The sequence below is a fragment of the Garra rufa genome, unplaced genomic scaffold (assembly GCF_049309525.1).
Source record: "Garra rufa unplaced genomic scaffold, GarRuf1.0 hap1_unplaced_212, whole genome shotgun sequence".
Classification (NCBI taxonomy): Eukaryota; Metazoa; Chordata; class Actinopteri; order Cypriniformes; family Cyprinidae; genus Garra; species Garra rufa.
The window spans coordinates 9,924-25,000 of NW_027394487.1; the positions used below are offsets into that span (position 1 = coordinate 9,924).

Here is a 15,077-nt window from a genome sequence, read left to right on the forward strand (position 1 = left end):
TATTCTTCTCATTATTTCCCTATAGCGCTAATAAACTAACTCTCACCCATACTTCCGCGTTAAACAATGAGGTGGATTGGTTAATCAAGTGAACACAAACTTAAAATTAGGGTAAAATATATGTTGAAGCCAAGGTAATTTTATTAATAATAATAAAGGATTAGCTCACTTTTAGTTTTTGGATTTACTCACCCCGTCAGATGCGCATGTCTTCCTTTCTTAAGTCGAAAATATTTTTTTAAGAAAAACATTTCAGGATTTTTCTCGATATAGTGGACTTAATTGGTGCCCTAAAGGTTGAAGTTCCAAACTGTAACTTCAATGCAGCTTCAATAGGCTCTACACGATCCCAGCCAAGGAATAAGGGTCTTATCTAACGAAACGAGCGGCCATTTTCTACAAAATTTTTTAAAACAAATAAATTTTATATACTTTTTAACCACAAATGCTAATCTTTGCCAACTCTGCAATGCGCATGCGTGTCTGCACGCATTGCGTAATTACGTTAGAAAAGTCAGATCAAATTATAAAAAGTGAAAAATTAAGGGAAATTATACACTGTCATCTGGAATATTCACATTTGGTTGTATTTATCATGTATTTTTGTCAAATTGTATTTTTGTATATTTATATCAAAAATGTTAATTGTAAACCCTATTTTTTTTTTTATTTTTTTTTTTTATTTGGATGTCTTGTTATAAGTGTACGTTTTGTTGTAGTTTGTAATTTAAAAAAAAGTCATGAAGTTAGTTTTTCATCTGTGTACTTCAGTTCAAAAATGTAAGGTAGGGCATAAAACTTCATTTTATTTTCTCCTTCAACTTCACAATCGGCCGACATTTTTTTTTTTTACCTTTTTTTGTAAAGGGTTTTTACTTTCTTTGCATGTTCGCTTTGTAAACACTGGGTCGTACTTCCGCCTACACGTCACACGTGCGTAATTACGTAATGTGTAATGAGGCCGAGCTAGAGCATTTTTTTTTTTTTTTTTTTTTAAGATATAAAGACTAAATAAGACACTTATTCCTTGGTAGGGTTTGTGTAGAACCCCTTGAAGCTGCATTGAAACTGCAATTTGGACCTTCAATCCGTTGGCCACCATTGAAGTCCACTATATGGATAAAAATCCTGGTATGTTTTCTTCAAAACTTAATTTCTTTTCGACTGAAGAAAGAAAGACATGAACATCTTGGATGGCATGGGGGTGAGTAAAAAACTAGAAGTGAACTAATCCTTTAACCTAAAAAAAGCTTAAAAAGTTCAGCTGATTTCTGTTCTATTGTTCAAAATGATGGTTTATCCTGTTAGATATTAAATGGCTTGTGCGTTTTTTAAAAGATATGTTTTCAAAGATAATTCTTTAGATATTACCAATGAACAACTAGGCTCTTATTGTAAAATATACCCAATATAGTTGAAAATGTGCCTCATTATAGCATTATAGGATTGCTTTTGTGTCATTAAGTGAAATCAGAAAACATAAAAATACATTAAAAATCCTGTTTACATGTATAAAGAGAGTTATTTCAAACAAAATCTTTATAAAAACTTTATTAACTTCGCTCTTTGGAATGTTGTTGTTGTTGTTGTTGTTGAGAAATTCATAAATCCGATTGGTCAGATTTTCAAACAGGTGATTGGTTGGACTAGTTAATGCCGATGAGACATAAGTCTTCAGTCTTTTTTTCTGTTCATCACAGAACTATGAATACAAAACAGCCACCAGACAAATTGGACTTAATAACATCAAGTGTTTTTTGTGAGAGTCTGTGATGAAAATCCAGTTGAGTGTCACTTCAGTTCCTCAGGACACAAAAACAACTATTACGATTAAGAAAAATACCATTTCATTTTAAATAGCATTAAAAAAGTGAGCTGTTACACCGACAGTTGGATTTCTCTTACAATGCAAAGTAGTTAACACTTTTATTACTATCTAAATCTGTCATTAAATATAATTCTCAGTGCAAAATGACATACATTGGTTCATTCGAGGGGGAGAAAAGTTTCTGGCGTCTCCTTCAGAAAACAAGGGAAATAGACCCAGATGCCTTTGTCAGCACTTGTGCCGTCTCATCTTTCTTAAGTTGTCCCGTCGACGCTTAAGAGCACGGATCAGTTTGTGCCTTTCACATCTTTCGAATATAATTAATTTCCTCAGGGAGAGGCTTCTACATTAGCGCTCTTAGATGCTTCATTTGCTTTGTCTCCGCTTCCATTCCCAGACGTTCCCAGAGTGAGCGTCTCCCCAGCGTCTCCTGCTCAGGAGGGGTCCAGAGTTTCACAGATGGTCTGCAGACACTGTGATGTCATTCTGAAATATGATGTCACTCGATACAATGGCAACACAAGTTTACAGACATGTCACATGGGCAGCTGAAAGAAGATTTTCACATTTCTGGACACATGGAATATCTTCTAAGCTGTTGTTTTACAATATATAGAATGAGGATGGACCAAATCAAGCTGTAGAATCTCTTTCTAGGTACTTAACATTGAGAAGGATGTCATGCGTATGTCCTGTTGATATATATTAGATGTATTTAAACATTGACCCTTTGACCTGTATTAACCTGTATCATGACCCTGAAGTAGGACTGTAATTTTATAGTTTAGAGCATTTAATAATAATAAAATAAAATATTGATTAATGAGTATTCCTGTCTTTTTACCAGCAAAATATCTAAACATAATTTAAAACGGTATATTTAATTGAGAAGCAAATTGTAAAAAGATTAGTGCTGTCAAACCGATTAATCGCGATTAATCGCATCCGAAATAAAAGTTTTTACATATTTTATATTTATATATATATACATGTTTGTGTATGTATTTATATATATACATATAAATATACACAGTACACAAACATACACAATGTAAACACAAACTAAAAATGTGAATAATCTCGATTAATTGTGATTAATCGATTTGACAGCACTAAAAAGGATGTTAAAACTTGTTTTAAGAGAAAATATCTTAAATTACTTAAGTACTGAATGAAATATATTTTCTTATATTATTAGAAATTCTTTCTTGTTTTAAATATATACTAGTAAAACCAATTTAAGTGACATTTACACTTAAAACTATGTCATTGCACTGCAAAAAAATGATTTTCTTACTTAGATTTTTTGTCTTGTTTCCAGCCAAAATATCAAACAATTCTTAAATCAAGAAGGATTTTCTAGATTAGTAGAAATTATTGTCTTGTTTTTAGAAAAAAACAAGTCAAAATTAAGTGAGTTTTTGCTTAGAACAAGCAAAATAATCTGCCAATGGGGTAAGAAAAAAAATACTTATTTCAAACAGAAAACAAGATTATTTTTCTTACCCTATTGTGTGATTATTTTGTGTGTTTCATGCAAAAACACACTTAATTTTGACTTGTTTTTTCTGAAAACACAATCATTTTTACTTGTCTAGAAACCCCTTCTTGATTTAAGAAATTTTAGATATTTTGGCTGGAAACAAAACACAATCTAAGTAAGAAAAGCATTTTTTTTGCAGCGTGGGCTAATATCTCATTCAAGCATTTTTACTTGAAAATTGATTGATTTAAAAAGTCTGCATTGCAGAGAAATGCCTAATAAATCAATAAATCATCAAATTTAGTCATCTTATAATGATTCCACAATAAAATGTTTTCTGACCTGTTGTTTTACAATATATATAGTGCGAATATGAACCAAATAAAGCGGTAGAATCTTAATGTTGACATAGACGTTGTGTCTATGCCCTGTTGAGATAGATTAGATGTAATATGTGACCCTGGACCACAAAACCAGTCACAAGTAGCACAAGTATATTTGTAGCAATAGCCAGAAATACATTGTATGGGTCAAAATGATCGATTTTTCTTTTATGCCAAAAATCATTAGGATATTAAGTAAAGATCATGTTCCTTGAAGAAATTTTCTACCGTAAATATGTCAAAACTTCATTTTTGATTAGGTTTTGTGGCCCAGGGTCACATATTATGTATTGATCTCTGACCTGTATTGGCCTGTATCTGTGAACGGTTTGTACTCAAGAGCGAATGACTGTCTAAGAAGGAACCCATGTGTAAAAAGGCAACAAAAATACATTTAAAGGCACCATTGGAATGAAGTGTGAGTTACCAACTGAACAAACACGTCTCCAAGCATAAACGAGCACAATAACACTGTAAACCCAGTTGTGTACAGCTTTGAAAAAGGAGCTTGTAGAAAAACAATTCTTCCAACTGTGTCTTGGTCTCATTACCAGCAACGAATTTACAAACGAACAAACAAACAAGTAGACAATCATCATCTGGCTGTACAATCTATACACGGTGCCTTCTAGAGGCCAGTTTCTCTTTCTGCACGTCCTGAGAATAACGCTCAGTCTCGACCTTGAGAAACGTCGTAACCACGTTCTAAGAACGTTCCTCCAACACTGTCCAGCAAATGTTTCCTGGGTCCGTCTAGCGTTCCTCATGCCTCTGTATAGGATTTCTGTGCACTGAGTTTTTCTTTCTTTAGTTTGACTCCGTCCACCAGCTCAAAGTTGTAGTTCTCCAGAGCGGAGAGGTTCCTGTTTGTAGTGTGAGCGCATGCGCAGTAGAAGAGCACCCCGCACACAGCGCCCAGCAGGACTCCCACGGCGCTCATCACGATGATTGTGATCAGGATGGGGTCTAAACTTTTCAGCATGGAGCCGCGTCCAAAACTCCACAGGGTGCTGTCAGTTCCCTCACAGTTCACTATTGTGAAAGACAAGAGACAGAAAGATTTGAAGAGTCTGAGAGTCAAAATCTGCATAAACAAGCTCAATCACTTATATAAGAGAATATATACAGTCAGCTGGTTATTCTCCCAAAGTAAATCTCAACAGGGTGATCAGGACCCCTAAATATGACTGCAATTATCTAGTTTACGCATCATTAGACTAAAATATTTGATTGCAGAATGACAAGCACAATCTCACATTGAAAAAAAAAACATGTTTAGTGACTACTTTTTGTCCTTTTTCAAGTAAAAATACAGTTGAAGTCAAAAGTTCACATACACCTTTCAGAATCTGCTATTTTACCAAAATAAGAGGGATCATACAAAATGCATGTTGTTTTTATGTAGTACTGACCTGAATAAGATATTTCACATAAAAGACGTTTACATATAGTTCACAAGAGAAAATAATAGTTGAATTTATAAAAATGACCCCGTTCAAAAGTTTACATAATACTGTGTTGTTATCTGAATCATCCACTGCTGTGTGGTTGTTTTTTTTTGTGATAGCTGTTCATGAGTCCCTTGTTTGTCCTTCAGGTCCCACAGATTCTTTGGTTTTTCAGCATTTTTGTGAGTTCCATATGAGTTCCTCATTTGTCCTCAGTGTAAAAAGATGGATCTCAAAATCATCCAGTCATTGTTTGAAAGGGTTCAAATACACAAAAATGCTGAAAAACCACAGAAATTGTGGGACCTGAAAGATTTTTCTGAAGAACAGTGGGAAGTTTAACTGTTCAGGACAAACAAGGGAGTCATGAACAACTATCACTAAACAAAAAAACACAGCTGTGGATCATTCAGGTAACAGCACAATTGTATGGTAACAGAATCGCATACACTTCAGGTCAGTACTAAATAAAAAGTAACATGCATTTTGTATAATACCTCTTAGTTCGGTCAAATAATTAACATTTTGCAGATTCTGCAAGGTGTATGTAAACTTTTTTTCAAACTTCAACTGTATCTTACATTACATTTTTTAAAATCTTAATCCATTAGCAATTTTGCCTTGTTTTAAATATATATCATTGTAATACATGTTTTTAGTGACATTTAATGATTTTAGTGACTTTTAGTGACAAAGTATTTAAGAAAAACATTGGACTTAATATCTTATTCAGTTTTGCTTGTCAAGTACATGAACACTGACAAGAATCAGTTTTTGTACATTCAAAAGTTCACATTCAGTTGTGAGCTTCTTCATAATTGTTTGTGAAATTTACTAGAAATTTCTGAGTTTCAACTCAAAAATGATACAAAAACCTTTTTTTCTTGTTTTTTTGCAGCACACAGAGCCATGCAATATATATATATATATATATATATATATATATATATATATATATATATATATAATACTTTTAAATTGGGTCTTATTATAATGCTTTCTCAATAAGATGTGGGTCTTACCTATCTCATCAACTTCATCTTCATCACCTTCTGCATTATCTGGGTCTGAAACGCAAATGCACATTCAGTCAAGGAGATGAACTCTGTTATATAGACTGTAACAATACCTGGGTTATTCTGGAAGAAAAAAAACCTCATTTATTCTGCTCAAAAAATATTTTTGGAAAAACAAGATCAACAATTGTCATTGTAAGATTGGTTGATTATTGAGGCTGGACTATTATTATCATTTGATTATTAACATAAGGCATGCAGGTGTTCGATGATGTGATTAAATACTGAATAGGCATATTAAAGTAGGTTATTGACTGGTGAGAGAATCTGCTAATAAAAATGAGGGCAGAAAGGAGGAGGAGCTTATTCAAAGGGGTGTGGCTAAACATACCCTTGCACTCTTCAGGATTCACTTCATCCAGTATCTTTATATCATCCAGTGAGATGTAACCAGAATCTGTGGGATCCACTTGAGCCTCGATGATCACCTACCACGCACGCACAGAAAAAGACTTAGTATCATGTTGTAATCAGGATGTTCGGTTCATAAAGTGGCCATCAGTACCTGATAAGGAGCGCCGGCACTGGGAATCAGAACTCTTCCTTCCCTCCATCTGCTTTTCATCTGGCCGTTCACAGAGCGGATCAGAAGCTCATTGTCCTCTGTCTCCTCCTCCTCCACCACCTGTAATTGATCTACCTTTTGCTTGATGTTCAGAGTTCCTGTGTGTTTTTCAGTGAAGTGGTACCAGAAAGACATGCACAGGTCTGAATCCGGGGCAGTGACGGGCAAACTGGCCAGCCTCGCAACCCTTCCTTTTCTTGCCAGTTCTTCATCTGTCTCTGTTTCAGTTTTTCTCTCGATCTCTATCTGTGCGTTTGTGTTAGAAGCTGCGTAAATGAAGTTGTGAGGCATTCCTGAAACAGAAGAGAGGAAACGCATGAATCCATCACACTTCCTGCAATCATTTTAGCAGTTTATCCCAATATTCTGCTCTACTTTAACTTAAAATTAGTTCATACATAATAAAAGTGCATTTAGGAATTTATAAATTTAAATTTCATGCTAGTCTGATGAACAAGTCAATTGTTCTTACCTGTGTGGTCCAGATTAGGTAGTTTGTGATCAGTGTGTTTGCTGTTGTTATTTATATGCCATTCGGCTCCTTCACCTCCATCCTGACTCCATCCACAGTAGGAAGGGTTATCAGCCCAGCCAAAGTCACATGCAAACCAGATATATGCTAAACAGGAGAACAAACAACACTAAGTAAACTTTACAGGACTTTGAACTGAATTGACCTTCCATTCAACACAGCTAAAGATGTTCAAGTAAGCTACAGTTAATGCAGTATGGTACTCTATATTTTTGGACTGGCAGTAGCTTATTAGTCAAAGCTTTGGGCAGGTATTCCAAAGGCTGTAGGTTCAAACCCCACAGGGAAGTGAAGTGCATTAAACAAGCGTGTATCCGCCAAAAGATACTGCAGTGAAATCTGCTAAATCACCAATAACCAGTGGATAATTGCACAGCAATGTATCTAGATATCACATTCTCTCATGACTCCAGTAAATCTCATGATCTAGGTACTTTTAAGGAACTGTGAACTTTTCACATCTGATGTGTATAAGCAAAATTCAGAGATTTCAGAAAATACACAGTTGAGGTCAAAAGTTTACACTCCCCTTTCAGAATCTGCAAAATGTTATTTTACCAAAATAAGAGGGATCATACATCTTTTTTTAGTGATAGTTGTTCACGAGGCCCTTGTTTGTCCTGAACAGTTAAACTGCCTGCTGTTCTTCAGAAAGATCCTTCAGGCTCCACAAATTCTTTGGTTTTCCAGCATTTTTGTGTATTTGAACCCTTTCCAACAATGACTGTATGATTTTGAGATCCATCTTTTTACACTGAGGACAACTGAGGGACTCATATGCAACTATTACAGAAGGTTCAAACGCACACTGATGCTCTAGAAGGAATGTTTTCATCCGGGGGGTGAAAACTTTTGAACAGAATGGAGATTTCTTATTTTGTCTAAATATCATATTTTTTTATTTAGTACTGCCCGTCAGATGCTACAGAAGATAGTTACACGCTTCCTAGAAGACAAAATAAGTTAAATTTACCCTGGTCTTCAAATTGACAAGGTTTTCACCCCTGGCTCTTAATGTATGGTTTTTCCTTCTGGAGCATAAGTGAGCATTTGAACCTTCTATAATAGTTGCATATGAGTCACTCAGTTGTCCTCAGTGTAAAAAGATGGGTCTCAAAATCATACAGTCATTGTTGAAAACACAAAAGTGCTTGAAAACCTGGAGATTATATCATGTAATTGTGCCGCACAACACTTGGTGGCACTAGAGATTTTCTTTGCACTCAATATGATAAACCCCAAAGAGAGAGACTGTGCATTATGTTCCTCATTTCTATTATGTTCATCAGGCTAATCAAGTATCTGTATGCTCCCTGGTCATATCATAATGTAATTTAGTAGGAATTCTAATCAGCCACTAAAGAGAGTACCATCAAGGGTGGACCAGTTTTTTACAACACCAGCAACACTCCAAATTGTTATTGCCACTACAGATAATTGTCTCTTTTGTATGTGTGCGGTTTTCTCACCAGGTACTGCTTCCATCTCCATAAACGGCTCTGCCACTACAGTTTCTATGGACAACAAAATGCAGAAAGTGCAATAGAGTTAATGAAATACAGACTAGTTAAATTCCATTTGCATGTTCTGTATGTTTATGTATTTGGTTCATGTTGACTCAATTTGTGTCATTCACTAATGTAGGAACAACTGAAACCACATGCAAAAATAACATACTCTGGGTGGCCTTATAATCATCTTAAGATGAAATCTTATACACAGACATTTTATCTTACATATATTTAATTACATACAGTGAAAGAGTAAGACAAGCTCCACTACAGCTGGAGTCGCAAGGTTTCTCTGTGTAACAATGCAGATGCATTTATGTATAGCTATTGGAAACTGTAATGGTGCCTATTAGTCTCTACTGGTAATTCGTCACCTTCTGTTGGTGGCTTGTTAAAACCATTGACTAAATCCTAATGGAATATGTTCCAAAACACACTATAGGAGAGCATTTTTTAATAGTTTTAATGGTTAAAAGTTGATGGTTTGTAATTGTATTTGCAGTGGAAACCATTAGAATTTCTGTGATGGTGTCTATTTTTTTTTAACAGGGATGTTTGCAGAGTGACAAAAGGCTGGAAAAGAAAAGTTACACAGAAAGCCCCCTGTATGGAGTTGATTTAGGTGTGTTTAATGCAAATGACTAACATTGGACATGCGACTGCTTATTTAGAATACTCCAAAATTCTTTAACATTAAAATGAGGTTAGGAATAAATTATGTGCATAGGCACTTGTTGTGAATTAGCTGGGAATTTTTAGTAAGAAGTGCCCTTGTGCATGTACAATTATTAGTGAATGAGACCCATTGTCTTCATGCCTTCATTCTTGTATTTGTGTGTTTGTGTAATCTGATATGTCACAGTTTAGGTCGTTGTTTGTTTGTAACCTATGGGTCGTAGCATGTTGCTGTTTTGCTAAGCGTACGTAACCTGCTGGGTCGTAGTTGGTCTGTATTTCAGTGTGGGTGTTTGTATTTGTAACCTTTTGGGTCATAGTCTGTCTCTGTGTGGATGTTTGTGTATGTGAGGTTTTGCTTTCCTTGTAGGGACCGAAATGTCCCACAGAGGTAGTAAAACCTGAAATTACCATCATTATTGGGACCTCCCAACAGTCCCTATTATGAAAACAGCATGATAAAGTGAGTAAATAATGTCTTAATTAAAATCTAAAAATATCATAAGGTTTCTCCAAGGAGTTGAGGTAGTGTTATGGCTTAGCCAACATAATTAGATTAGTGATCTAACCTGTTGTGTCGTAGTCCGTCACTGATTCGCTATGGCAGTTTCCGTCATCATCGCAATTCTCCACTGTCGTTGGAATAATGGTGGTTGTTGGAATATTCCCTGGAGCACTAGTGACGGTGGCTACTGTAGTTTCCATGGTGGTGGTGAGGGGAAGAGGCGTTGTGGGTTCTAAAAAGAGATCAAGGATGTTTACACGAGCAACGCTTTCACAAAATATACACCATCTTGTTCATTTGGAATAAATAGCTTGAGGATGAGATTGCTCTGAGCTCTGTGATTGGTTGGTTTGGTTGTCACTCACCTTGAAGGTCACACCCTAAAACCTCCAGCCTTAACCCCATGCCTTCCGGAGCCCCACGCTCAGGGTAGATACGCAGGAAACGCATCAGAACCGGATCGAATGTACGTACTTCTGGTGTGTCATGGTTCTGATTACCCATAAACACCTGGATGGGGGAAATTTTTTTTAATTTTTTAGAACATTTTTGTGTCTGTCTGCTTAACCAATTGAAAAAAACTGCATTTCATCCACACATAGAACTATAACTATGAAGATAAATATAACGATAACTGTTTATTATTAGCATCCACACAAGTAGACGATAACATTAAATACGTGATGCAGGCATGTTCTCCTCCTGCTTTAAATGCTCAAGCTCCTTAAAGTCATGTGAATTCTATGGAAGGCCATTCATGCCAATAAATAAAAAATAAAAAAGGTAATTGCAAATTTTGATCTCACAATTCTTTTTTTCATAACCGCAAGTTTACATCTCGTTATTCTGACTTTTTTTTTCTCAGAATTGATATTTAAACTCACAACTGCAAGTTTTTTTCTTAGAATTGTGAGATATAAATGCGCAATTGTGAGTTAAAGAGTCAAAATTGTCAGATATAAACTTGTGATTGCTAGTTATAAAGTCAGAAAGGTCAGAAATTGCAAGTTTAAATCTCACAATTCTGACTTTTTTCACAATGACGAGTTTACATCTCGCAATTCTGAGTTTCTTTCTCAGAATTTTGAGATTAAACTCGCAGTTGAGAGTTATAAAGTCAGAAAGGTCCGAAGTTGCAAGTTTAAATATCACAATTCTGACCTTTTTCTCAGAATTGTGAGATTTATTCTCGCAATTGCGAGTTACAAAGCCAAAATTGTCAGATATAAACTTGTGATTGCTAGTTATAAAGTCAGAAAGTTAGAAATTGCGAGTTAAAATCTCACAATGCTGACTTTTTTCTCAGAATTGCAAGATATAAACTCACAACTGTGAGTTATATAGTCAGAAAATCAGAAATTGCCAATTTACATCTAACAATTATGACATTTTTTTTCTCAGAATTGTGAGATTTAAACTCGCAATTGCTAGTTAAAAAAAAAACAGAAAGTTCAGAAATTGCGAGTATAAATCTTACAATGTTGACTTTTTTTTCCAGAATTGTGAGATTTAAACTCGCAATTGCGAGTTATAAAGTCAGAAATAGGAGATATAAACTCGTAATTGCTAGTTATAAAGTCAAAGTCAGAAATTGTGAGTTTAAATCTGACAATTCTGTCTTTTTTCTTAGAATTGTAATATTTGAACTCGCAATTGTGAGTTGTAAGGTCAGAATTGCGAGATATAAACTTGTAATTGCAAGATACAAAGTCAGAAAGTCATAAATAGCAAGTTTAAATCTCAAAATTCTGATTTTTTTCTCAGAATTGATATTAAAACTTGAGTTATAAAGTCAGAAATTGTGAGATTTAAAAAATAATTCTTGCAATTGCGAGTTTATATCACGCAATACTGACTTTCTAACTTGCAACTGAGAGTTTATATCTCCCAATTCTGAGAAAAAAAAGTCAGAATTGCGAGATGTACACTCGCAATTACAAGAAAAAAGTCAGAATCGTAAGATAAAATGACAATGACCTTTTTTAAATTTTTTATTCAGATGTGGAAACAGGCTTCCATAAAATTCTGATTAGCTCCCAAAGCTTTTATTGTTCATAAGTTGGAAACACGTTACAGCCGTCTGGATTTCCCTATTCTTGTAAAATTAGAACAATTACTAAAACTTTATTTTTTTAAGTTATAGCAACCCTTAACTATAACAATAACTTTATAAATGAACACTTTCAGATTTTTTTTTCCAACTGATTAATGATGAAAACATTAACAGCTAATCAGAATCCACTCAACTTGGAAGAGCTTGAGCATTTAAAGTGGCTAACAACATAAAAGCAGTGAGTGGCTGTAACAAACAGAATGTTATTGTCCAATGTTATGGGCGCTAATATAGTTTTAGTATTATTAGTATTATTATTATTATAGTTATTCTTTGTGTGAACGGGCTTTTACAAGTGCAATACCTTCACTTTGTTGCTGTTCTCCTCTAGTACGTGGCTCCAGTCTGTTCCATTCGTGCTGTATGTGACCCTGAATCGCTTGATGAAAATATTCACGTCTCTGTATTTCCCTCCCTGCAGGATGAGACCCGTTACCATCCGCTGGGCCCCCAGATCCAGCTCCAGTGACTGGTTCTTCCCGAGACCCTGCTGGTGAGCGACCACCCAGCCTGTTCGGCCGGTTAAGAGCCGGGCCTGTTCAGGCAGCCAGCCCCTCTCTGCCGACGGCCACACTGTGATCTGAGAGTCCGAAATCTGACCCGAAACCATCCCTAGCATACTGGAGCATGGAGCATCTGAGAGAAGGACAGAGAATATGAGCTTTTCTAATGAAAGAAGCAGCAATATTCTGAACCACAGGAAAGAGACACACAGGCTACTTCTACCTGTCAGAAATGGTGAGAATTTATTAAAATAAACACACGCATGCAGATGGGACCTCTTGATGTCAGTATTAGGTGTCAGTGAATAGAGAGGGGAGTCATTCTCTAATGATCACATACGGAGTGGCGAACTGAGAGTGACTCAGTGCTGCAAAACATAGCAACACCTGCTGGGATTTCATAGTGACGTCATGGCTGAATTTCACCACAAAAATCCTCTGCTATGAGTGTGTGTCTGTGGGATGAGATACCTGATATTTTACATCCGTACACCTCGAAACGCATGCAGATGCCCTGTTCCCAGGTTATGGGTCGAATCCGCACGTAACGGGCAAGGGTGGGTTTGGGCAGCCTGGCGCGTGCCTCATCTGTCGGATTTTGATTTCCATTAAACACCTGAGAAACAGAGAAATGACATGTATAATGTTTAACTTAATTTTTTCTATTGGCATGATTGTTTTACACAAATTTTTGCCAAACAATCTACAGAAATAACAAAACAAAGATAGAACAATTTTATACATACAGTTGAAGTCAAAAGTTTACATACACTACCTCTGCAAAATGATAATAATTTTACTAAAATAAGAGGGATCATACAAATGCATGTTATTGTTTATTTAGTACTGACCTGAATAAGATATGTCACATAAAATATGTTTACATGTAGTCCTAAAGAGAAAACAATAGTTGAATTTATAAAAATGACCCTCTTCAAAAGTTTATACACATACTGTGTTGTTACCTGAATGATCCACAGCTGTTTTTTTTTTTTTTGTTTAGTGATAGTTGTTTATGAATCTCTTCTTTGTCCTAAACAGAAAAATTTCCACAAATTCTTTGGTTTTTCATCATTTTTGTGTGTACACGATGTATTAAGAGGCGAGCCAGGGGGTGAAAGCCTTTTGAATGTGAAGATCAGGGTAAATTGAATTTATTTTGTCTTCAGGGAAACATGTAAGTATTTTTGTAGCTTCTGAAAAAAAAAAAATGATATGTGGGCAAAATAAAAAAAAATGTACACATCTTCATTATGTTCAAAAGTTTTCACCCTCAGGTCTTAATGCAACGTGTTTCTTTCTGGAGCATCAGTAAGCGTTTGATCCTTCTGTAATAGTTGCATATGAGTCCCTCAGTTGTCCTCAGTGTGAAAAAATGGATTTCAAAATCATTCTGTCATTGTTAGAATAGGTTCAAATACACAAAAATGCTGAAAACCTAAGAATTTGTGCGACCTGAAGTGGGCAGTTTAACTGTTCAGGACAAACAAGGAACTTATGAACAACTAAAAAAACACAGCTGTGGATCATTCAGGTAGTAACACAGTATTAAGGGTTAATTTGTATAAATTCAACTATTATTTTCTCTTGTAGACTATATGTGAACATCTTTTATGTGAAATATCTTATTCAGGTCAGTGCTAAATAGAAAATAACATGGATTTTGTATAATCCGTCTTATTTTGCTGAAATAAAAACAATTTTGCAGATTCTGCTAGGTGTATGTAAACTTTTGACTTCAACTAAATAAAAAACACTCACCATCTGTTTGGTTTTGTCTTTCAGGGCAATCCAGTCCTCTCCGTTTGAGCTCACACTGATCTTGTAAGTTTTGACGTAGTATGCTTTCTTTGTTTCCTTTGATATGGCACCTTGTGTTCCTACCGCCGTCACATACCGCAGAAAACCCAAGTCCACCTGCGAAAGACAGACAGAGATTGTAAGAAAAGGGCTTTTACTCTCTAACTGCTAGTTAATCACCGTCAGTTATCACTACGCTAATTCGCTGTCAGTTAGTATGATCTATGGTGTGTTCACTGCATAGCAGCAATGCAGTGCAGTGTCTGGACAAGGGGGCTAAAAGCTAAACATGATTTACTAAAGTAGGGCAAGTTCCTGGATCAACGTCCTTGTTCCTCATAGAACAACATTCCTAAAATCCCAACTGACCAGGACTTCAGGCTCAAGACTGGAATTCCCTTTTCTTTTGGATGGTATGTTTAGAAAAAAAAAAAACTATGACAGTGATAGAAACAAACTAATTTTGATCTAGAAACATGTGCTTGGGAAAATCGTGATTTCAGTCACACACAGCACAAGCTGTGAATATGGTTTAATTAGAGCCAAAAACTGCTGGAAGAAAAAGAAAAGAGGTTCTCACTGTAAAACTATGACTTCAGCTCTACACCTTGAACAAATTAACACAATTATCAAACTTATACAGTTTGACAAGACT

At 35.5% G+C, this 15,077-nt stretch overlaps 1 protein-coding gene across 1 annotated transcript; it reads right to left on the minus strand.

Annotated features, from left to right (window-relative positions):
• Positions 1 to 1,532: 1,532 nt before the first annotated feature.
• LOC141316996 (neuropilin-1a-like) lies at positions 1,533 to 14,539 on the minus strand (the record flags this gene model as incomplete). The annotated part of the gene is made up of 11 exons (XM_073832866.1): positions 1,533 to 4,726; positions 6,165 to 6,209; positions 6,550 to 6,646; positions 6,724 to 7,076; positions 7,256 to 7,402; positions 8,785 to 8,829; positions 10,071 to 10,238; positions 10,372 to 10,516; positions 12,424 to 12,755; positions 13,094 to 13,238; positions 14,384 to 14,539. Coding segments are annotated over 11 exons (1,902 nt in total), but the record flags the coding sequence as incomplete, so codon positions are not given.
• Between the last annotated feature and the right edge of the window lie 538 nt (positions 14,540 to 15,077).